Source organism: Triticum urartu, chromosome 1, assembly GCF_003073215.2.
Source record: "Triticum urartu cultivar G1812 chromosome 1, Tu2.1, whole genome shotgun sequence".
Taxonomy (NCBI): domain Eukaryota; kingdom Viridiplantae; phylum Streptophyta; class Magnoliopsida; order Poales; family Poaceae; genus Triticum; species Triticum urartu.
Genome location: NC_053022.1, coordinates 545,885,334 through 545,910,462, shown reverse-complemented (window position 1 = coordinate 545,910,462; position 25,129 = coordinate 545,885,334). Strand labels below are relative to the sequence as shown.

At 46.2% G+C, this 25,129-nt stretch overlaps 1 protein-coding gene across 1 annotated transcript; it reads right to left on the bottom strand.

Annotated features, from left to right (window-relative positions):
* Positions 1–1,222: 1,222 nt before the first annotated feature.
* Positions 1,223–24,422, bottom strand: LOC125533104. Its single transcript, XM_048696877.1, has 3 exons — positions 24,339–24,422; positions 24,092–24,247; positions 1,223–1,435 (listed from the first exon to the last, which is right to left on the bottom strand). The coding sequence occupies exons 1-3, from the start codon at positions 24,420–24,422 to the stop codon at positions 1,223–1,225; spliced, it is 453 nt and encodes a 150-aa protein (XP_048552834.1).
* Between the last annotated feature and the right edge of the window lie 707 nt (positions 24,423–25,129).

Here is a 25,129-nt window from a genome sequence, read left to right as displayed (position 1 = left end):
TGTCTCTGCAAGCTCAAGTCAGAGAGAAGAATGCAGAGATTGCTGGGATTAGGGCCAAATTTGACAATGTGCTCTTTCTTTTCACTATATTTGTGCTTGGCTTAGTTGCAGGCAAGATCTTAAGTTAGTTAGTTAGTTGGTTTAGTTGGTTTAGAGCAACTAAATGCAATGTACTGTCCTCAAGTTGAAGCCAAGTTGCTCTTTGTTTAGTTAGTTAGTTAGTTTATTTGGTTAAGTTCAAGCCAAGTTGTCTTTTGTACTGTTGATTTAGTTGCTCTAAATGCAATGTACTGTTGGTTTAGTTGCTCTTGCTTAATATGTAATGGATCAGTGCAGTTATGTTTTGATGCAATGATATTGAGTCAATCTTGATCTCTTTTGTTTTGTATGACATGAGTGGTTTGATGCAACATTGTCAAAGAAACTGATGCAGAGATCCATGCTTGTACCTTGACATCAAAGAAACTGATGCAGAGATACATGTCTACCAATCATAGCACACATTAGTTACTGGAGTTCAACTCATTATAGCCATACATAACCATTGTTCACAATACATAGGGGAGTTCAACTACAAATGTGTAGTTCAGCCTTTTCTCACAAAAGGATGAATAGCATAACTACTAACTCACATACATACACAGCCATAGTTCACAATTAGTACAAGCATACAGTACACAACCTTAGTTCCTAGATGCTAGGTCATTACACAACCATCATTCCCAAAAGGTCAGCAATGCCACTAATCTCATTTTCATCTTCTTCACTTCTCCAAAATGGCCTGAATCCCCTTTAACTTCTCCTTCAGCTTTTCATTCTGAAACTCTAACTGCCACTTCTCTTGAGCATGCTTTTCATTTTCCTTAAGCAGATCAGCAACCTGAAGCTTCAACTCTAGCTTCTCTTGGGTGAGCTTCTCCTGACACTTTGTTAGCTCTGCATTCTTCAGCTCCAAATTAATCCTAGCTTCAGTAAGCACTTGCTTCTCTTTCATTTTGTTCAACTTCAAGTTCTGAATCACTGTTGCTTGAGCTCTTGTCAAGTTGACCAGCAGCTCATACTTCTGACTAAGTTTCCGAGTCTCTGCATCTTTCTTTGCCATCTCAGTAGCCATCTGTGCCTTCATATCATCAATCAGTTCTTTTCTTACTTCCTGCTGATATGTAATGGCAGACTGCAGATGTATGAAATCCACCACCCTATCCTCCTGGAAGTTCATAAGCTAATGCACATCTTGGACTAGCTTGTCATAGTTGGCCTCCAACTTGTTCTTCTCTTCTGTCAGATGGTGGATAGTGAAAGAACTTTCAAGATTGTCATTCACCCTAGCACTTTTGGCATCTTCAACCATTGCCCATAGCTTCAACAATGCATTCTGCATTGTTGGGGGCCACTGGTGATCAACCCATTCAACAAAGCCACAATTGCTACCTTCCTGCAATAACAAAAACAACACCAACAGAGTTCATACAGCAAGTAATTACACAAGATCACTGCAATTGCCAACAAAAATATCTAAATTTAGCAAGAGGAGCAGCCACTTGAGTAGCTGACTGCCTAGGTTAGTTACTATATTGTTCATATGAAGGAGTGATCAACCACTTTTAAACATATGGTCAGTTAAAAAATGTTCACAACAAGCAGAGTACTCCAGCAAGCAAAATATGCTCATGCTTGACCTAAATAAGCTACTCTAGTACCACTATGAACCAAAATTACTATGCCATTGTACTCCAGCAAGCAAAATATGCTCATGCTTGACCTAAATAAGCTACTCTAGTCCCACTATGAACCAAAATTACTATGCCATTGTACTCCAGCAAGCAAAATATGCTCATGCTTGACCTAAATAAGCTACTCTAGTACCACTATGAACAAAAAATTACTATGCCATTGTACTCCAGCAAACAAAATATACTCATGCTTGACCTAAATAAACTACTCTAATACCACTATGAACCAACATTACAATGGAGTACTCATTACAATGCCATTGTACTACAACAAAATATACTAATGCTTGACCTTAATAAGCAACTCTACTACCACTATGAACCAAAATGTGCTGGGGAACGTAGTAATTTCAAAAAAATTCCTACGCACACGCAAGATCATGGTGATGCATAGCAACGAGAGGGGAGAGTGTTGTCCACATACCCTCGTAGACCGAAAGCAGAAGCGTTATAACAACGCGGTTGATGTAGTCGTACGTCTTCACGGCCCGACCAATCAAGCACCGAAACTACGGCATCTCCGAGTTTTAGCACACGTTTAGCTCGATGATGATCCCCAGACTCCGATCCAGCAAAGTGTCGGGGAAGAGTTCCGTCAGCACGACGGTGTGGTGACGATCTTGATGTTCTACCGTCGCAGGGCTCCGCCTAAGCACCGCTACAATAATATCGAGGATTATGGTGGAGGGGGGCACCGCACACGGCTAAGAGATCTCACAGATCAATTGTTGTGTCTAGAGGTGCCCCCTGCCCCCGTATATAAAGGAGCAAGGGGGAGGGGCGGCCGGCCATGATGAGGCGCGCCAGGGAGGAGTCCTACTCCTACCGGGAGTAGGACTCCCTCCTTTTCCTTGTCCAAGTACGAGAGGGGGAAGGAAGGGAGGGAGGAGAGGAAGGAAAGGGGGGGCGCCGCCGCTCCCTCCTTGTCCAATTCAGACTAGGGGGAGAGGGGGTGCGCGGCCTACCCTGGCTGCCCCTCCTCTTCTCCACTTTAGGCCCATGAGGCCCATTAACCCCCCCGGGGGGTTCCGGTAACCCCCCGGTACTCCGGTTTTATCCGAAACTTCCCCGGAACACTTCCGGTGTCCGAATATAGTCGTCCAATATATCAATCTTTATGTCTTGACAATTTCGAGACTCCTCGTCATGTCCCCGATCTCATCTGGGACTCCGAACTCCTTCCGTACATCAAAACATATAAACTCATAATGAAACTGTCATTGAAACCTTAAGCGTGCGGACCCTACGGGTTCGAGAATAATGTAGACATGACCGAGACACGTCTCTGGTCAATAACCAATAGCGGAACCTGGATGCTCATATTGGCTCCCACATATTCTACGAAGATCTTTATCAGTCAGACCGCATAACAACATACGTTGTTCCCTTTGTCACTGGTATGTTACTTGCCCGAGATTCGATCGTCGGTATCTCAATACCTAGTTCAATCTCGTTACCGACAAGTCTCTTTACTCGTTCCGTAATACATCATCTCGCAACTAACTCATTAGTTGCAATGCTTGCAAGGCTTATGTGATGTGCATTACCGAGAGGGCCCAGAGATACCTCTCCGACAATCGGAGTGACAAATCCAAATCTCGAAATACGCCAACCCAACATGTACCTTTGGAGACACCTGTATAGCTCCTTTATAATCACCCAGTTACGTTGTGACGTTTGGTAGCACACAAAGTGTTCCTCCGGCAAACGGGAGTTGCATAATCTCATAGTCATAGGAACATGTATAAGTCATGAAGAAAGCAATACCAACATACTAAACGATCGGGTGCTAAGCTAATGGAATGGGTCATGTCAATCACATCATTCTCCTAATAATGTGATCCCGTTAATCAAATGACAACACATGTCTATGGTTAGGAAACACAACCATCTTTGATTAATGAGCTAGTCAAGTAGAGGCATACTAGTGACGTTTAGTTTGTCTATGTATTCACACAAGTATTATATTTCCGGATAATACAATTCTAGCATGAATAATAAACATTTATCATGATATAAGGAAATAAAATAATAACATTATTATTGCCTCTAGGGCATATTTCCTTCAGTCTCCCACTTGCACTAGAGTCAATAATTTAGATTACACAGTAATGATTCTAACACCCATGGAGCTTTGGTGCTGATCATGTTTTGCTCATGGAAGAGGCTTAGTCAATGGGTCTGCAACATTCAGATCCGTATGTATCTTGCAAATCTCTATGTCTCCCACCTGGACTAGATCCCGGATGGAATTGAAGCATCTCTTGATGTGCTTGGTTCTCTTGTGAAATCTGGATTCCTTTGCCAAGGCAATTGCACCAGTATTGTCACAAAAGATTTTCATTGGACCCGATGCACTAGGTATGACACCTAGATCGGATATGAACTCCTTCATCTAGACTCCTTCGTTTGTTGCTTCCGAAGCAGCTATGTACTCTGCTTCACATGTAGATCCCGCCACAATGCTTTGTTTAGAACTGCACCAACTGACAGCTCCACCGTTTAATGTAAACACGTATCCGGTTTGCGATTTAGAATCGTCCGGATCAGTGTCAAAGCTTGCATCAACGTAACCATTTACAGTGAGCTCTTTGTCACCTCCATATACAAGAAACATATCCTTAGTCCTTTTCAGGTATTTAAGGATGTTCTTGACCGCTGTCTAGTGATCCACTCCTGGATTACTTCGGTACCTCCCTGCTAGACTTATAGCAAGACACACATCAGGTCTGGTACACAGCATTGCATACATGATAGAGCCTATGGCTGAAGCATAGGGAACATCTTTCATTTTCTCTCTATCTTCTGCATTGGTCGGGTATTGAGTCTTACTCAATTTCACACCTTGTAACACAGGCAAGAATCCTTTCTTTGCTTGATCCATTTTGAACTTCTTCAGAACTTTGTCAAGGTATGTGCTTTGTGAAAGTCCAATTAAGCGTCTTGATCTATCTCGATAAATCTTAATGCCCAATATGTAAGCAGCTTCACTGTGGTCTTTCATTGAAAAACTCTTATTCAAGTATCCCTTTATGCTATCCAGAAATTCTATATCATTTCCGATTAGTAATATGTCATCTACATATAATATCAGAAATGCTACAGAGCTCCCACTCAGTTTCTTGTAAATACAGGCTTCTCCAAAAGTCTGTACGAAACCAAATGCTTTGATCACAAGCATTTATTCCAACTCCAAGAGGCTTGCACCAGTCCATAAATGGATCGCTGGAGCTTGCACACTTTGTTAGCTCCCTTTGGATCGACAAAACCTTCCGGCTGTATCATATACAACTCTTCTTCCAGAAATCCATTCAAGAATGCAGTTTTGACATCCATTTGCCAAATTTCATAATCATAAAATGCGGCAATTGCTAACATGATTCGGACAGACTTAAGCATCGCTATGGGTGAGAAGGTCTCATTGTAGTCAATTCCTTGAACTTGTCGAAAACCTTTTGCGACAAGTCGAGCTTTGTAGACAGTAATATTACCATCAGCGTCAGTCTTCTTCTTGAAGATCCATTTGTTCTCAATTGCTTGTCGATCATTGGGCAAGTCAACCAAAGTCCATACTTTGTTCTCATACATGGATCCCATCTCAGATTTCATGGCTTCAAGCCATTTTGCGGAATCTAGGCTCACCATCGCTTCTTCATAGTTCGTAGGTTCATCATGATCTAGTAGCATGACTTCCAGAACAGGATTACCGTACCACTCTGGTGCGGATCTTACTCTGGTTGATCTACGAGGTTCGGTAGTAACTTGTTCTGAAGTTTCATGATCATTATCATTAGCTTCCTCACAAATTGGTGTAGGTGTTACAGAAACCGGTTTCTGCGATGTACTACTTTCCAATAAGGGAGGAGGTACAGTTACCTCATCAATTTCTACTTTCCTCCCACTCACTTCTTTCGAGAGAAACTCCTTCTCTAGAAAGGATCCATTCTTAGCGACAAATGTCTTGCCTTTGGATCTGTGATAGAAGGTGTACCCAACAGTCTCCTTTGGGTATCCTATGAAGACACATTTCTCCGATTTGGGTTCGAGCTTATCAGGTTGAAGTTTTTTCACATAAGCATCGCAGCCCCAAACTTTCAGAAATGACAACTTTGGTTTCTTGCCAAACCACAGTTCATAAGGCGTCGTCTCAATGGATTTTGATGGTGCCCTATTTAATGTGAATGCGGCCGTCTCTAAAGCATAACCCCAAAACGATAGTGGTAAATCTGTAAGAGACATCATAGATCGCACCATATCAAGTAAAGTACGATTACGACGTTCGGACACACCATTACGCTGTGGTGTTCCGGGTGGCGTGAGTTGCGAAACTATTCCACATTGTTTCAAATGTAGACCAAACTCGTAACTCAAATATTCTCCTCCACGATCAGATCGTAGAAACTTTATTTTCTTGTTACGATGATTTTCAACTTCACTCTGAAATTCTTTGAACTTTTCAAATGTTTCAGACTTATGTTTCATTAAGTAGATATACCCATATCTGCTTAAATCATCTGTGAAGGTGAGAAAATAACGATATCCGCCACGAGCTTAAACATTCATTGGACCACACACATCTGTATGTATGATTTCCAACAAATCTGTTGCTCTCTCCATAGTACCGGAGAACGGTGTTTTAGTCATCTTGCCCATGAGGCACGGTTCGCAAGTACCAAGTGATTCATAATCAAGTGATTCCAAAAGTCCATCAGTATGGAGTTTCTTCATGCGTTTTATACCGATATGACCTAAACGGCAGTGCCACAAATAAGTTGCACTATCATTATAAACTCTACATCTTTTGGTTTCAACATTATGAATATGTGTATCACTACTATCGAGATTCATCAAAAAATAGACCATTCTTCAAGGGTGCATGACCATAAAAGATATTACTCATATAAATAGAACAACCATTATTCTCTGATTTAAATGAATAACCGTCTCGCATTAAACAAGATCCAGATATAATGTTCATGCTCAACGCTGGAACCAAATAACAATTATTTAGGTCTAATACTAATCCCGATGGTAGATGTAGAGGTAGCGTGCCGACCGCGATCACATCGACTTTGGAACCATTTCCCACGCGCATCGTCACCTCGTCCTTTGCCAGTGTTCGCTTAATCCGTAGTCCCTGTTTCGAGTTGCAAATATTAGCAACAGAACCAGTATCAAATACCCAGGTGCTACTGCGAGCTCTAGTAAGGTACACATCGATAACATGTATATCACATATACCTTTGTTCACCTTGCCATCCTTCTTATCCGCCAAATACTTCGGGTAGTTCCGCTTCAAGTGACCAGTCTGCTTGCAATAGAAGCACTCAGTTTCAGGCTTAGGTCCAGATTTGGGTTTCTTCTCTTGAGCAGCAACTTGCTTGTTGTTCTTCTTGAAGTTCCCCTTCTTCTTCCCTTTGCCCTTTTTCTTGAAACCAGTGGTCTTGTTAACCATCAACACTTGATGCTCCTTCTTGATTTCTACCTCCGCAGCTTTCAGCATCGCGAAGAGCTCGGGAATAGTTTTATTCATCCCTTGCATATTATAGTTCATCACGAAGCTCTTGTAGCTAGGTGGCAGTGATTGGAGAATTCTGTCAATGACGCAATCATTTGGAAGATTAACTCCCAATTGAATCAAGTGATTATTATACCCAGACATTTTGAGTATATGCTCATTGACAGAACTGTTCTCCTCCATTTTGCAGCTATAGAACTTATTGGAGACTTCATATCTCTCAATCCGGGCATTTGCTTGAAATATTAACTTCAACTCCTGGAACATCTCATATGCTCCATGACGTTCAAAACGTCGTTGAAGTCCCGATTCTAAGCCGTAAAGCATGGCACACTGAACTATCGAGTAGTCATCAGCTTTGCTCTGCTAGACGTTCATAACATATGGTGTTGCTCCAGCAGCAGGCCTGGCACCCAGCGGTGCTTCTAGGACGTAATTCTTCTGTGCAGCAATGAGGATAATCCTCAAGTTACGGACCCAGTCCGTGTAATTGCTACCAACATCTTTCAACTTTGCTTTCTCAAGGAACGCATTAAAATTCAACGGAACAACAACACGGGCCATCTATCTACAATCAAACATAAACAAGCAAGATACTATCAGGTACTAAGTTCATGATAAATTTAAGTTCAATTAATCATATTACTTAAGAACTCCCACTTAGAAAGACATCCCTCTAATCTTCTAAGTGATTACGTGATCCAAATCAACTAAACCATAACCGATCATCACGTGAAATGGAGTAGTTTTCAATGGTGAACATTGCTATGTTGATCATATCTACTATATGATTCACGCTCGACCTTTCGGTCTCAGTGTTCCGAGGCCATATCTGCATATGCTAGGCTCGTCAAGTTTAACCTGAGTATTCTGCGTGTGTAAAAACTGGCTTGCACCTGTTGTAGATGGACGTAGAGCTTATCACACCTGATCATCTCGTGGTGTCTGGGCACGACGAACTTTGGCAACGGTGCATACTCAGGGAGAACACTTTTATCTTGAAATTTAGTGAGAGATCATCTTATAATGCTACCGTCAATCAAAGCAAGATAAGATGCATAAAAGATAAACATCACATGCAATCAATATAAGTGATATGATATGGCCATCATCATCTTGTACTTGTGATCTCCATCTCCGAAGTACCGTCATGATCATCATCGTCACCGGCGCGACACCTTGATATCCATCATAGCATCGTTGTCGTCTCGCCAATCTTATGCTTCCACGGCTATCGCTACTGCTTAGTGATAAAGTAAAGCATTACAGCGCAGTTGCATTGCATACAATAAAGCGACAACCATATGGCTCCTGCCAGTTGCCGATAACCCGGTTACAAAACATGATCATCTCATACAATAAAATTTAGCATCATGTCTTGACCATATCACATCACAACATGCCCTGCAAAAACAAGTTAGACGTCCTCTACTTTGTTTGTTGCAAGTTTTACGTGGCTGCTACGGGCTTAAGCAAGAACCAATGTTACCTACGCATCAAAACCACAACGATAGTTTGTCAAGTTGGTGCTGTTTTAACCTTTGCAAGGACCGTGTCGTGGTTTCGTCACGGCAGATGTCCTAGAGAAAGGACTTAGTCGTGGAGCCATCGCGACGGGTTAGCTTGAAGGGGTTAAAGCGGACACAGGGACGCAAGAGAGTTTATACTAGTTCGGCCCCTTCAATGAAGGTAAAAGCCTACGTCTAGTTGTGATGGGATTGATGGGGTTTCGATGACTAGGGAGCAAACAAGCTTTGCCTATGTCTTGAGTTGTTGTCTGTTGTCTGAACCGCCGCCGGGTCGTCCCCTTATATACACGGGTGACGCCCGTCGGTTCACAGATTCCCAATACCGGCTCATAGATGTGTCCGGTTTGGTCTCTACTTATTCCTAACTTACAATACAAGTTACATACCAACGCCGGTTTACAGCTACAGGCCTTGAACCGACTATGGGCCTTGAGCCCTCATCTGCGTTCTTGGGTTTCAACATAGTTAACTACTGAAGAAGTTAACCCGGCCCAGATAGGCCGGTTTACGCCCAGTAGTGATATCCTCAACATTAGGCCCTAGATTGATTTGAACAGGTTCATGTCAATCCTTAGCAAAAATCTTCATCCTCAACACCTTCTTGTAGTTTGTTGAATCGTCGTGATGTCATCTTCTCTGGTCGTTGTAAACCGGCATGACGTCACCTGTTATAAAGAAACTTATCCATGATACCTTTTTTGTTTAATAGGTCTACGACAATCGAGGCGACAGCTCCATTTCCAGACCCACGGTTCCTTGATTTTCGCGCCTGACACATGCCCCTTGCCTTATAAATAAGACCGAAGGGTCATTTCTTTTTCCCCTTCGTGCCCTTCTGCTTCGTCTTCCCCGCGTCGTCCAGCTTCGGAGCTCCGCCGCCATCGACGACTTCTGCTCCAACCTTGGCCACTGCATCACCCTGATTGTACCAGAGCATCGCGGCGACCTTCTGTTTCTTCCTCGGCTCTGGTGAGTTCTTCACCTTTTCCTCCGTAGATCCGTTCTAGGGTTTCCAAGTTCTTCAGTGTTCATCGTCCGCTTCGTACTCATATGATAGATCCTAGATGAACCTGTGAACCTTTGCTCTGTGTAGCGGTAGTTCTTAGCATCCGCCTTTACTTATATGCCTCAAGACCATAGATCTACCTGTATCTCTGCCCATTGATTCGGTACTGTTCTTTTTTGGACCTTGAATATTTTCCTTCTTTTCTGAACTTGCTTCAGATCTGTCGCTGTAGAGAAATCTTGTGAAATCTGTTTCTGTACACTTATGTATCCGCAATCTTAACTGTTTCAATGCTTAGATCCGGTGGTTTAACTTTGTAGAAAAATTGCCAAACCATTATATACCATTAGTCCCCTTGTTGAACCGCCAGATGCTGTTGCTTCATAAAACTCCGGTTTAGATAGAGCTGTCTCCGGTTTAACATTGTACATACCAGTGCACTTTAATAAATGCATTCTTGAACCGGAATTACCTATCTTGTAGATTTCATCATGGCCAAGCAAGTATATGAGTGCAACTGGGTTCCTTCTCGCGTCACAGAGACTCAACTGAATAATTTAGTCCTGATCGGCGCTTTAGGCAGCAAAAACACCATCCATTGGAGAGCTCCTGGCAAAGAATGCCCTCCCACACCTCAAGAAGGAGAGGTCGTCGTTTTTGTAGATCACTTAGCCCGAGGCTTTAAGCCACCCGGTTCTAAATTTTACCGGGACGTTTTAGCCGATTTTCAACTCCACCCACAAGACATTGGTCCCAACTCTGTTACAAACATGTGTCACTTCCAAGTGCTCTGTGAAGTGTTTTTTCAAGAGGAGCCCACAGTGGAGTTGTTCAGAGACTGTTTCCATCTAAACCGCCGTACTGAGTTTTCTGACGGTTCCAACACGGAATTGGGCGGTGTGGCGATTCAGAAAAGGAAAGAGGTCACATACCCTCACGCCAAGCTGCACAACCACCCCAAAGAGTGGAATCAAACATGGTTCTATTGCAGAGACACCTCCCCCGCTGGTGAAAATCCTTTGCCTGGCTTTCATCCGGAGCGGCTTAGCAATACACACCCCTTTCCGCAAAGGTTGACTGCCAAGGAGAGAAGCAAATATGCTCCTCAACTATCCAAGCTCAGAGCCTTCATGGCCAATGGTTTAACAGGGGTTGATCTCGCTCGCTGTTGGATATCGTGGAGCATACTGCCCCTTAGTCAGCGCTCCGGTTTGATGTGCGAGTATACTGGCAGTGTTGATGACCCATTGCGACATGCTAACATCCAGCTTACCGACGAAGAAATCACAGAGGTTGTGAATAAAATGCTGAATGAACCGGAACACGTCTGTGCTCGAACCGGCCTGCTTCCCTTCTGTGCTACCAACAAACCGCCAGTTGTAAGAGTTTGATTGTTCTTTTTTCTGAACCTGTTATTGATATATCTGGTCATTGTTTAATATCAATGCCTGTTTAAACAGGGCAATGATCCGTTTTGGAGCAAGAAATTGCCGCAGGAGAAACCAGAAAAACCAGACAAACCGGAAAGATCAATCCGGCAAAAGACTAAAGCTGTGAAGAAGACTACCCACAGGAAAAGAACCACTGCATCCTCTGATCCGGCCGCTGATGACGATGTGGGTAACCCGGACCTTGAGGTAGAACTTGATTCACTTGGCTTATTTTTCACGCGCCTTATTGATGATGATATTTGTCAGGATGATGCCGAAGCCAGTCATGCTGATGTTGCAGAGGTAATTATTCTTTCCTCCGATTCAGATCCTTTGTCTTCACTAAAAATCCTTCAGGCAAACCGGAAGGTTAAATTTTCTCATCCTCTTGCTTACTTGGATCCCAAATTTCTTAGGAAGACCCAACAGCACGAAGCTCGCCGCATGACCCGGCATAGTGGCCAGGTAGTTACCTCTGCCGGTTTACCGAATAGTCCGGTTCGGAAACGCCATTCAGAGGTCTCTAATTTGCCTGTTAGTGCTTGTCCTAAAATGGGCTGTTTTCGTCAACCTCTTAATCCGTCTGACTCCGATTATCAGGTCACTTCCCATTCATCATCTGGCGAGTCATCAGCTACCCAGCTGCCGCCGCTCAAAACGGTGCTTGGGTAAGCCATACTTATCATAATGCTTCTGGTGTATTACTTTGTAGCATATACTGTACTGACCTTTGTTACTCCTTTCAGGGCCAAGCCTAAGCCAAGCAAGAAGGCTCGCCTAGATAAAGTGGCTGAAGAAGATGCTATTCCTGAACCGGACAGAGTACTCAACCCTGAAGCGGCCATCCGTGAGGATGTGCCAAACGACCCACCACCACAAGATGGTGATTTTATTACTGAAGAGAGACATGTTGATACCTCCGGTCCTGTTGACCAGCCCAAAAGCCCCATCCGGATTGAGAAATCCACCAGTCCATCCAAGTCTACTGATAAACTGACGGCCCCAATGCAAACCGGCGATGCCAAGGATGATGAAGTTGTTATTACTGGCATTGGCCATACAGAGCCAAGCAATCCTATCGCTTTGTCTAAACATACTGCCAAGGAAGAATTTGCTGCCTTTGGCAAGGGCAAATGGAATGTTGATCTGGTGACTTACGCTGCTCTGAACGCCCAAGACATCCATTTCGGCTATCTGAACTGACTGTATACCAGTCATGACTATGAAGCCTGTCTGGTTAACATGATGAAAGATAAATATGAGGTAACTTCCATATGCTCTTTCCTGCTTGTATGCTTCAATTCTTGCTGACTCGCCTAGCCCCCAAGGACCGGTTTGTAATCTTCTTTCAAACCGGGACTTACTAATATAAATCTTAATGCCTCAAAATTCGCTGATGTAGCCCCCAAGGGCCGGTTCAACTTAGTGTAGTTAAACCGGGACTTAAGTAATTAATATCGCCGCATCAGAACTTATTTGAAAAAATAGCCATTAGCCCCCAAGTGCCAAGTTGAATACTTGTATTGAGCTTGGGACTTTATAATCAAGTGAAATATGAAGATCAAATAGGCATTAGCCCCCAAGCGCCAAGTGCATAACTTGTTATGTGGTTGGTGCTTCAATTCTTGCACTGCTTGCTGAATCATATAACTGTCTGTATGCAGGCTGAGCTGAAGACAAAAGAGACCCAAATCACCGATCTCCAAGAAAATCTGAAGTCCCAACAGACTGAAACCTCAAAAGCAAAAGAGGAGTTGACCAGCGCCTTAAGCGTCATGGAATAGCTTAAGAAGGATTTCAAGAAGGAGCGGGTGGATTGGGCTACTGAAAAATCCGCTTTAACCAAACGAGCAGAAGACGCCGAGGCTGCACTAAAACCGGTGGTGGATGAACTGACCAGCATAAAGCGGCACGTGCATGCCATGACCGCTGCTATCTTTGGTAAGCCGGTTTGATTTCTGAATTGATTCTGCCGTCTTACAGAACTGCCGTTTTGTTAATCCTTTGTGATATTTCAGGGACACGCATTGGTCATTTGGGGTCAAATGTGCGGAATAAATTGAAAGCCGCCTATACGTTGATCGAACAACTGTACACTGGTGCACAACGGATCATCTGTACTGCATCCCACAACAAGCCGGCGCCCACTTTGATTCAGGACACTTTGCAGAAACTGTCGGTGCTTCCTGCCCAGGTTGAAGAGCTGAAGAAATCTACTACTCGAACCGGTGCGATCAATGCCTTAATCCAGGCAAAAGCTTGGGTGCCGGATTTTGATCCTATTGAAGCGGCTCAGGGCTATCCCAGCTTGAAGGAAGACGGGTCAGAGTTTAGTGAAGCGGATCTGCGAGCAATAAACCGGGAGGTGCGTCCGCTAGCTTGTCAATTGGCGGAAGAAGCAGACTTGTCTCATTATCAAGCCCAATATGACAATCAAAACAAGCGAATAGCTGCACCAATTCATGAAGCGGAAAATCTTATCCCTCCAATCCGTAAGCATACTTACGCTCCCGATATTGAACCGTCGTTGCTGATCCATGATGAAGCTGTGTTTCAAGCATTAATGGGAATCGACTGGACAACTGTTGATTTCCAGCCGCTGGGTAGAGAAACTGAAGTTGAAGCGCCGCGGGATGACCCACAACCATCAGGCCAGGCTGGTGACCAAGCTTGAACCAGAAGCCGGTTTAAACTGCTTCTCCTTTGAAAAACAATGATCTTGTTTTGGGCACCGCGTTGCCTTGTAATAGGCTAGCTGATACTCTTGATCTTAATATGCCTTCGTGCATAACCACTGCAACTTGTGCTTTCTTTGGGTGATGAACTTTCCAAAGTATTTTCTGCAACATAAAAAATCTTAAAGTGCCACCGCGGTTGTACCATCAGGCGGAGTATGATGTCTGCATATATAAAATCAAAATATCTTAAATTTAAGCATATGATCAAATCTTTGAGATACATAATACCTGCCATCGTTGGGCATGAAGTTGGCTTAGCCAATCTTGAAGCGGAGGTTTCATAAACCCACACTGCTAGAGGAGATAGCAGCTCCTGTGTATATATAATGCCTTTTACCATGTAAACCGTGCCGGGTTATAAAACACCATGTTACTCCGTAATAGGATGTTAACAAAAAATCAAACTGAGCAAATAGTCTCCGGATTAAAAATGGACCGTGTTCCGTCAATTGATAGTGTGAACCGGTTTAAAATTTTGTTGGTTTAAAAAACGCAACAAAAAGAAAGAAATATCTATCAAAGAAAATTGTGAAGCAAAGGCAATGATAAAACCATTTGCAAAAAGAGGCTTATTTGAGCCGATCAGATGGCATTACCATGGTCGGACATGACCAAGCTCCCGATAGGTGTAGCTATATATGGCTCAAGTCAGCCAGGTCCCCAAATGAAACTGTGGCATTTATGCCGATCAAGAGGCATGTCAATGGTTCGGGTTCGACCAAGCCCCCAAGTGATTCTGTGGCCTTAGGCCGATCAAGAGGCGTGACTGGTTCAGACGTGACCAAGTCCCCAAGTGATCTGGTGGCTCTCGCCTATCAAGAGGTGTTGCATTGGTTCGGACACGACCAAGCCCCCAAGTGATATAACATGATGCTTTTGAAAAGCTAACTCAAGGGGTAAACCGGAGGCCGCTTTAGAACAACTCCGTGTAACCACACATGATGTAAAAGGACAGATACCCCACTTTAGCTGAGGTTCCGGTTTATTATATTTAATCATAATATATACATTGTCATAATATGTACATAAGTAGAGCCAATGGCTCAGGTATAGTAAGGCCGAAGATGAGCTATGTTCCACGGCCTGTTGGTCTCCTCCTCTGATGTACGTGAGTCTTTATGCTCTCGAATATCGATCAGATAGTATGACCCGTTGTGCAGATTCTTGCTGACCACGAAAGGTCCCTCCCAAGGTGGGGATAGCTTATGCATATCAGTGTGATCTTGGATGAGCCGAAGCACCAAATCTCCTTCCTGAAAGGTTTTGGTTCCGACTCGGCGACTGTGATAACGACGAAGATCCTGTTGGTAAATCGCCGAGCGGGCGGCTGCTATGTCATGTTCTTCATCCAACAGATCCAAAGCGTCTTGCCGTGCTGTCTCATTGTCCGCTTCAACATAAGCCGCCACACGAGGTGAATCATGACGGATATCACAGGGGAGAACCGCCTCCGCTTCGTAAACCATGAAGAACGGTGTGTATCCTGTTGATCTGTTGGGTGTAGTATTGATGCTCCATAACACAGATGGCAACTCTTCTACCCAACAACCCGGTGTTCTCTGCAAAGGAACCATAAGTCGGGGCTTGATGCCTTTCAAGATCTCTTGATTAGCCCTTTCTGCTTGACCATTGGAATCTGGGTGTGCCACTGATGAAACGTCAAGCCGGATGTGCTCCCGTTCGCAGAACTCCTTCATGGCACCCTTGGACAAATTGGTACCATTATCTGTGATGATACTGTGTGGAAAGCCAAACCGGAAAATCACTTTTTTGATGAACTGAACCGTCGTGGCCGCATCACACTTGCTAACAGGTTCTACCTCCACCCACTTTATAAACTTGTCAACCGCCACCAGGAGGTGGGTCTTCTTATCTTTGGACCTTTTGAAAGGCCCAACCATATCCAGCCCCCAAGTCACAAACGGCCAAGTAATTGGGATCATTCTCAATTCTTGAGCCGGCACATGAGAACGTCTTGAAAACTTTTGGCAACCGTCACATCGTCTGACCAGATCCTCCGCATCAGCATGAGCAGTTAACCAATAGAAGCCATGACGAAACGCTTTAGCTACCAAAGATTTTGAACCGGCATGGTGACCACAATCTCCTTCGTGGATCTCACACAAAATTTCACAGCCTTCTTCAGGAGACACACAGCGTTGAAACACCCTTGATACACTACAATGATGCAACTCGCCATTGACAATAGTCATGGACTTGGACCGCCGGATTATCTGTCGGGCCAGAGTCTCATCCTCTGGTAACTCACCCCGGTTCATGTACGCCAGGTAAGGAAGCGTCCAATCCGGAATGACATGAAGAGCTGCCACCAATTGAGCCTCCGGATCAGGAATAGCCAAATCCGCTTCACCAGGGAGCTTGACCGATGGGTTGTGCAGCACATCCAGAAAAACATTGGGCAGGACCGGTTTGCGCTGAGAGCCCAGCCGGCTTAAAGCATCCGCTGCTTCATTCTTCCGTCGGTCCAAGTGGTCCACCTGATAGCCTTTAAAGTGACCTGCAACAATATCCACCTCACGACGATATGCTGCCATGAGTGGGTCCTTGGAGTCCCAAGTGCCAGATACTTGTTGAGCCACGAGGTCCGAGTCACCGGAGCACTTAACTCGACTTAGGTTCATCTCCTTAGCCATCCGGAGACCATGGAGCAAGGCTTCATACTCAGCTGCATTGTTAGTACAAGGGAACATTAAGCGGAGAACGTAACAAAACTTATCACCTCGTGGGGAAGTTAATACGACTCCAGCCCCCGAGCCTTCCAATTGCCTGGATCCGTCAAAATGGATGGTCCAATATGTGTGATCCGGCTTTTCTTCAGGTGCTTGCATTTCTGTCCAATCATTGATGAAATCAACAAGTGCTTGAGACTTAACCGCCGTCCGAGGCACATACTTCAATCCGTGCGGCCCAAGCTCTATAGCCCACTTGGCAATCCGGCCAGTCGCTTCCCGGTTCTGGATGATATCCCCCAAAGGAGCAGAACTGACCACCGTAATTGGGTGCCCTTGGAAGTATTGCTTAAGCTTCCGGCTTGCCATAAAAACTCCGTACACGAGCTTCCGCCAATGCGGATACCTTTGCTTGGACTCAATGAGTACCTCGCTGATATAATAGACCGGATGTTGAACCGGATGCTCCTTACCTGCCTCCTTTCGCTCCACCACAATAGCCACGCTGACCGCACGAGCATTAGCAGCAACATATAGCAGTAACGGCTCCTTGTCAATGGGAGCGGCGAGCACAGGCGGATTGGCCAATTGCCGCTTTAAGTCCTCAAATGCTTCATCAGCAGCGGAACTCCAGACGAACTGATCCGTCTTCTTCAACATCTGATACAAAGGGATTGCCTTCTCACCAAGGCGGCTGATAAACCGGCTTAACGCGGCAATCCAGCCTACCAGGCGTTGAACATCATTGATACACTTCGGTTTAGCCAGGGAGGTGATGGCTGTGATCTTCTCCGGATTAGCCTCAATTCCCCTGTTGGACACCAGAAAACCCAATAACTTGCCCGCCGGTACACCAAATACACACTTGTCCGGATTAAGCATCATCTTGTACGTCCTCAAGTTATCAAAGGTTTCCTTCAAATCGTCAACCAGAGTCTCCTTCTCCCTGGACTTAACCACGATATCATCCACGTAAGCATGTACATTACGGCCAATTTGCTTGTGAAGACAATTTTGTACACACCGTTGATAAGTTGCCTGGGCACTCTTGAGCCCAAAGGGCATAGACACATAGCAGAAGGCTCCAAAGGGAGTTATGAATGCCGTCTTCTCCTGGTCCTTAACTGCCATTTTGATCTGATGATAGCCAGAATATGCATCCAAAAAACTTAAACGCTCACAACCCGCCGTAGCATCAATAATTTGATCAATACGGGGGAGTGCAAAAGGATCTACTGGACAAGCCTTATTAAGATCTGTGTAATCCACACACATGCGCCAGGTGCCGTTTTTCTTAAGGAATAGCACCGGATTGGCAAGCCACTCAGGGTGAAAAACTTCAACAATAAAACCAGCTGCTAAGAGCCTGGCTACCTCTTCTCCAATCGCCTTGCGTCTTTCTTCGTTAAACCGGCGGAGGAACTGTTTCACCGGTTTGTATTTAGGATCCACATTAAGGGTGTGCTCAGCGAGTTGCCTCGGTACACCTGGCATGTCAGAGGGCTTCCATGCAAAAATGTCCCAATTCTCATGGATGAACTCGATGAGCGCGCTTTCCTATTTCGGATCCAAGTTGGCACTGATGCTGAACTGCTTGGATGAATCGCCAGGTACGAAGTCAACAAGCTTAGTTTCTGCTGCCGATTTGAACTTCAGGGCCGGATCATGCTCCGTAGTTGACTTCTTTAATGGAGTCATGTCCGTCGGATCAACATTGTCCTTATAATACTTCAGCTCCTCGGTGGCACAAACCGACTCTGCGTAGGCCGCCTCTCCTTCCTCGCACTCCAAAGCGATTTTACGGCTTCCGTGAACCGTTATTGTCCCCTTGTGACCCGGCATCTTGATCTGCAAATACACATAACAGGGCCGTGCCATAAACTTGGTGTAGGCCGGTCGCCCAAACAGGGTGTGATATGGACTTTGGATTTTCACCACTTCAAACGTCAATGTTTCCGACCTGGAATCATGATCATCTCCAAAGGCCACTTCCAGAGCTATCTTACCAACAGGATATGCTGACTTGCCAGGTACCGCACCATGGATCACCGTATTAGAAGGTTTGAGATTTTTATCTGTTAGTCCCATACGACGGAAGGTCTCATAGTACAAGATATTAATGCTGCTCCCTCCATCCATGAGCACTTTGGTGAACTTGTAACCTCCCACCTGAGGCGCCACCACCAGAGCCAACTGACCCGTATTATCAACCTGGGGAGGGTGATCCTCTCTGCTCCATATGATTGGCTGTTCAGACCAGCGTAGATAACGGGGCATGGTCGGTTCAACAGAGTTGACTGCCCGCCTCTGAACCTTCCGGTCTCGCTTGTCCAAGCTAGTGGTGAAGACATGGTACTGCCCACTATTCAACTGCTTTGGATTGCTCTGGTAACCTGACTGTTGCTGTTTCTGGTTATAACCCCCCTGGTTGTTCTGATTATTTTGATTATTATGTCCGCCCAGATTACCATTGAATCCTGAACTGGAATTTCCTCCACCGTAGCCTGGCCCGGATCCTGAGCCACCGCCGGAGCCATGATCATATCGGAAAGCATTATAATTCTTGAACTCCTGCATAATAAAGCAATCCTTCCAAAGGTGGTTTGCTAGCACCTCCTTTGTCCCATGTCTTGGACAGGGCTGGCTCAGTAGATAATTTAGGCGGTCCGGGTTAGGGTTGGGTGCCCCACTGCGATTTGGCGGTTTACCCTTACGTCACTGGCCCTTGTCCTGCGCGTTGGTATTAGCCACAAAGTCCATGTTACCATCCGCTTTATGCTTGCCTCCGCCACCATTGCCTGCCAAGTGATGCTGCTGACCTTTGGAGTTGTTGTTCCTCTTTCCCTTCCCTACCTTGTCATCATCAGATTTGGGATCCTTGGTACTATCAGAATCAGCATACTTTACCAAAGCGGCCATGAGGGTCCCCATGTCAGTGCAATGGCGCTTCATCCGTCCCAACTTCAGCTTTAGGGGCCCAAGCCGGCAGTTGCCTTCTAGGGTTAAGACTGCGGTGTCAGCGTTGATGCGGTCCGATGAATGCAACACTTGTGAGACCTGGAGCACCCAATGAGTCATCGATTCTCCTTCCTCCTGGACACAGGCAGCTAAGTCCACTATCGACATAGGCTTCTTACATGTATCCTTGAAATTACTGATAAACCGGGCTCGTAATTGGGCCCATGAACTGATAGAGTTGGCCGGTAAGCTTTTTAACCAAGTGCGGGCCGTTCCTTCAAGCATCATGGTGAAGTACTTCGCACATGCCGCATCATCCACATCAAGCATATCCATGGCCATCTCATAGCTCTCCACCCATGTCTCTGGGGGTTGATCCGCCGTGTAATTTGGTACCTTGCGCGGGCCCTTGAAATCCTTGGGCAGGCGCACATTGCGTAAAGCGGGGACAAGGCAAGGCACCCCCAAAGAGCTAGAAGTAACACCGGGTTCGACCGAAATAGTTGGACGAACCGGTGTAAGCTGCCGAGCCTGATATTGTGCGGCTAACTCGGCCTCCCTGCGCGCTCGGGCCTGGTCCACCACTTCCTGAGCATTATCAGCACCACCCACCGGGTTGTTGCCGTGGGGTGCTCCATGTCGTTCATTACTTGACACTGCTGGTTCATCCATACGCCTGCTATAGCTCCGGCTTGGACGAGGGGTCGAGTGGATCCGGTCGCGGCTATAGGAGTACGCTTCCTGTTGGACCAAAGCTGTCCTAAGAAGCTCCTTGACCCGTCGTGTCTCTATCGCCTGCGGCGACTCACCTTCAATTGGAATGGCCTCCAGCCGTGCAGCAGCGGCAACGAGATTGTCCATTGGGTTGGAGTAGTGACCCGGAGGTGTTGAAACAGCCTGAGGTATAACAGTGTTTTGACGAGGCGGATTCATCGGACGGGGCTGAACCGGCGCACTGGTCCCCGGAGCTTCCGGCTGGTTTCCCTCCAGTGGATTGCTGGTTCCTGCTCCTGGGGTGTTGAAAAGGTCTCTGGCCTCGAAAACCGAAGGCAAACGGGATCGGTACTTCCTCCTCATGACTTCATGCGACGCGTTCTGGTCCAACATGAGCCTGTAGGCTTGTGCGTCTAAAGCGGCCCGCTTTGTGGTCATCCTGGTATTCTCAGCTGCCAGGTCCGCCTTGGCCTGGGTGATCTATTCCTTCACCTTTGCAACCTCCGTGTTGTGGACTTCCTGATCCGCTGGATTAGCTTCTACCATAAGCGCAGCCAATGCATCAAATAGATCTGATAGAACTTGAGCCGACGGGCGTGCAGAGCTTCCTGCCCCGGCAGCTGTCGCCGCTACTGAACCGGAGGTTATTGGCGCAGCGGTCGAAGAATGAAGTGTTGCTTGTGTGCTGGCCATGAATATTCCAACTCGGTTGGGTTGATCAGAGGGGTCCGGAATACTGTCGCCATCGGAACAGCCCCCAATCCGGCCATCTTGTAGCTGATATAGAGATTCGGTTTCTCCGGTTGATGACTCGTCGCCGGAATAAACGACGGTCTCGCCGCAAGATTCTGATCCATCCTCATAACTTCCTCCATGGATGACTCCCACGAAGGCACGCTTCACGGCCGGTTTAACCCGGGCGGATCGCGCACGCTGAGCCGTTTCGACGAGGTCGGTGCAAATGTCCGGCACAGGGCCCGGTTCTCCGATCTTGCCGATGAAAACGTGTATGCCACCAAAGGGGACCCGGTACCCATACTCAACTGAGCCGGCCTCGGGGCCCCAGCCTGCATCATCGATGTAGAGCTTGCCGTGACGACTCTTAGTCATCCGGCCCACAGCGTAGCCCTTGAGTCCTTCAAAGCGGCCCTCCAAGAACTTGAAACCATCGTGCGATAGCCCCAAAGTGGGCGCCAACTGTCGTGGTTTTGTCATGGCAGATGTCCTAGAGAAAGGACTTAGTCGTGGAGCCATCGCGACGGGTTAGCTTGAAGGGGTTAAAGCGGACACAGGGACGCAAGAGAGTTTATACTAGTTCGGCCCCTTCAATGAAGGTAAAAGCCTACGTCTAGTTGTGATGGGATTGATGGGGTTTCGATGACTAGGGAGAAAACAAGTTCGCCTATGTCTCGAGTTGTTGTCTGTTGTCTGAACCGCCGCTGGGTCGTCCCCTTATATACACGGGTGACGCCCGTCGGTTCACAGATTCCCAATACCGGCTCATAGATGTGTCCGATTTGGTCTCTACTTATACCTCACTTACAATACAAGTTACATACCAACGCCGGTTTACGGCTACAGGCCTTGAACCGACTATGGGCCTTGAGCCCTCATCTGCCTTCTTGGGTTTCAACATAGTTAACTACTGAAGAAGTTAACCTGGCCCAGATAGGCCGGTTTACGCCCAGTAGTGATATCCTCAACAGACCAGGTGTAGCCATACTCGGTTCAACTAAAGTTGGAGAAACTGACACCCGCCAGCCACCTATGTGCAAAGCACGTCGGTAGAACCAGTCTCGCGTAAGCATACACGTAATGTCGGTCCGGGCCGCTTCATCCAACAATACCGCCGAACCAAAGTATGACATGCTGGTAAGCAGTATGACTTATATCGCCCACAACTCACTTGTGTTCTACTCGTGCATATAACATCAACACATAAAACTTAGGCTCGGATGCCACTGTTGGGGAACGTAGTAATTTCAAAAAAATTCCTACGCACACGCAAGATCATGGTGATGCATAGCAACGAGAGCGGAGAGTGCTGTCCACGTACCCTCGTAGACCGAAAGCGGAAGCGTTATAACAACGCGATTGATGTAGTCGTACGTCTTCACGGCCCGACCGATCAAGCACCGAAACTACGACACCTTCGAGTTTTAGCACACGTTCAGCTCGATGACGATCCCCGGACTCCGATCCAGCAAAGTGTCGGGGAAGAGTTCCGTCAGCACGATGGCATGGTGACGATCTTGATGTTCTACCGTCGCAGGGCTTCGCCTAAGCACCGCTACAATAATATTGAGGATTATGGTGGAGGGGGGCCCCGCACACGGCTAAGAGATCTCACGGATCAATTGTTGTGTCTAGAGGTGCCCCCTGCCCCCTTATATAAAGGAGCAAGGGTGAGGGGCGGCCGGCCATGATGAGGCGCGCCAGGGAGGAGTCCTACTCCTACCGGGAGTAGGACTCCCTCCTTTTCCTTGTCCAAGTAGGAGAGGGGGAAGGAAGGGAGAGAGGAGAGGAAGGAAAGGGGGGGCGCCGCCCCTCCCTCCTTGTCCAATTCGGACTAGGGGGAGAGGGGGCGCGCGGCCTGCCCTGGCTTCCCCTCCTCTTCTCCACTTTAGGCCCATGAGGCCCATTAACCCCCCGGGGGGTTCCGGTAAACCCCCGGTACTCCGGTTTTATCCGAGACTTCCCCGGAACACTTTCCGTGTCCGAATATAGTCGTCCAATATATCAATCTTTATGTCTCGACCATTTCGAGACTCCTCGTCATGTCCCCGATCTCATCCGGGACTCCGAACTCCTTCGGTACATCAAAACATATAAACTCATAATGAAACTGTCATTGAAGCCTTAAGCGTGCGGACCCTACGGGTTCGAAAATAATGTAGACATGACCGATACATGTCTCCGGTCAATAACCAATAGCGGAACCTAGATGCTCATATTGGCTCCCACATATTCTACGAAGATCTTTATCGGTCAGGCCGCATAACAACATACGTTGTTCCCTTTGTCATCGGTATGTTACTTGCCCGAGATTCGATCGTCGGTATCTCAATACCTAGTTCAATCTCGTTACCGGCAAGTCTCTTTACTCGTTCCGTAATACATCATCTCGCAACTAACTCATTAGTTGCAATGCTTGCAAGGCTTATGTGATGTGCATTACCGAGAGGGCCCAGAGATATCTCTCCGACAATCGGAGTGACAAATCCTAATCTCGAAATACGCCAACCCAACATGTACCTTTGGAGACACCTGTAGATCTCCTTTCTAATCACCCAGTTACGTTGTGACGTTTGGTAGCACACAAAGTGTTCCTCCGGCAAACGGGAGTTGCATAATCTCATAGTCATAGGAACATGTATAAGTCATGAAGAAAGCAATAGCAACATACTAAACGATCGGGTGCTAAGCTAATGGAATGGGTCATGTCAATCACACCATTCTCCTAATAATGTGATCCCGTTAATCAAATGACAACACATGTCTATGGTTAGGAAACATAACCATCTTTGATTAATGAGCTAGTCAAGTAGAGGCATACTAGTGACGTTTAGTTTGTCTATGTATTCACACAAGTATTATGTTTCCAGATAATACAATTCTAGCATGAATAATAAACATTTATCATGATATAAGGAAATAAAATAATAACATTATTATTGCCTCTAGGGCATATTTCCTTCAAAATATTCACAACAAGCAGAGTTCAATATGGCACTAACAAACTAAGAAAAAAAATCACTATGCCTACAATCCATACCGGCTGTGCACATGCTAAAAACCTCCTGCCTGTGTCTGTTCCTTCAAAGGCAACAAGCCTCTCAGATGCCATGTCGTGCTTCTCACATGGGGACATCACATCCAGCTCAAGCCCCTTGTAATCTGGATCTTCAAGGCTGAAAGGGACCTGCAGAAGCTCGCACAAAGACAATGGCCAAATCAAAACCTACCTAAATCAACCAAATCAACAAATCCCAGATCTTAAACCCTAAACTAACTCTACTGACCTGGTTGAGCCCGTCGGTGGAGGAGGAAGAGTGCATGTACGGGAGGCTAGACTGGTCCTCGCTGCTTTCGTCCTCAAAAACCATGGCGTCGGCGGGGCGGTGCGGCGGCTGGCAGTCGGGACACGGACGGCGGCGACGGAGGGAATGAGTCGAGGACGAGGAGGGGAGGGGAATGGTGCGGCGGGGGCGAACCGGTCCGACCGGACCGGGTTGCAGAGCGGCTCGTCCTAGTCAGCGCGCGGGCACACGCCGATTGGCCAGTGTGGCACCTGACGGGTGGGCCCGAGCTGTCGGATACAGCGTCAATACGTATAATTCAGCGTTTTAGCCTTTTCTGCAAAAACTTGGACCAATGTTGGTACTGACACGCAAAAATTAGTAATCGTGGTACCAATCTGCTTGTGATGCCTGAATTGTGGTACTTCTGTGCAATTAACTCACAGGATGGATAAGAAAATAATTCAGTTGAACCTCACCAAGCTGGCCCGCTGATCCACCTCCATATCAACCTAATTCAGTTGAACCTCTCCATTGTCTCAAAAAAAAGTTGAACCTCTCCAAGTGAGCATCATATACATCTGCTTTACCTAGGATACATGTGCAGGAACAAAAAAAATCACTTGCCATCGCGGTGCATTGTTATCCTCGGCATCTTATGCAGAAAAAAAAATGTTGCATACTCATGACGTCCCTCATTTGTTGTTGTGCATATTGACTGGGGCAACACATGACGTACAGGCTAGTACCCAAACACGCAATTGCATAAAACATATATTGGCTATCGTCATTCA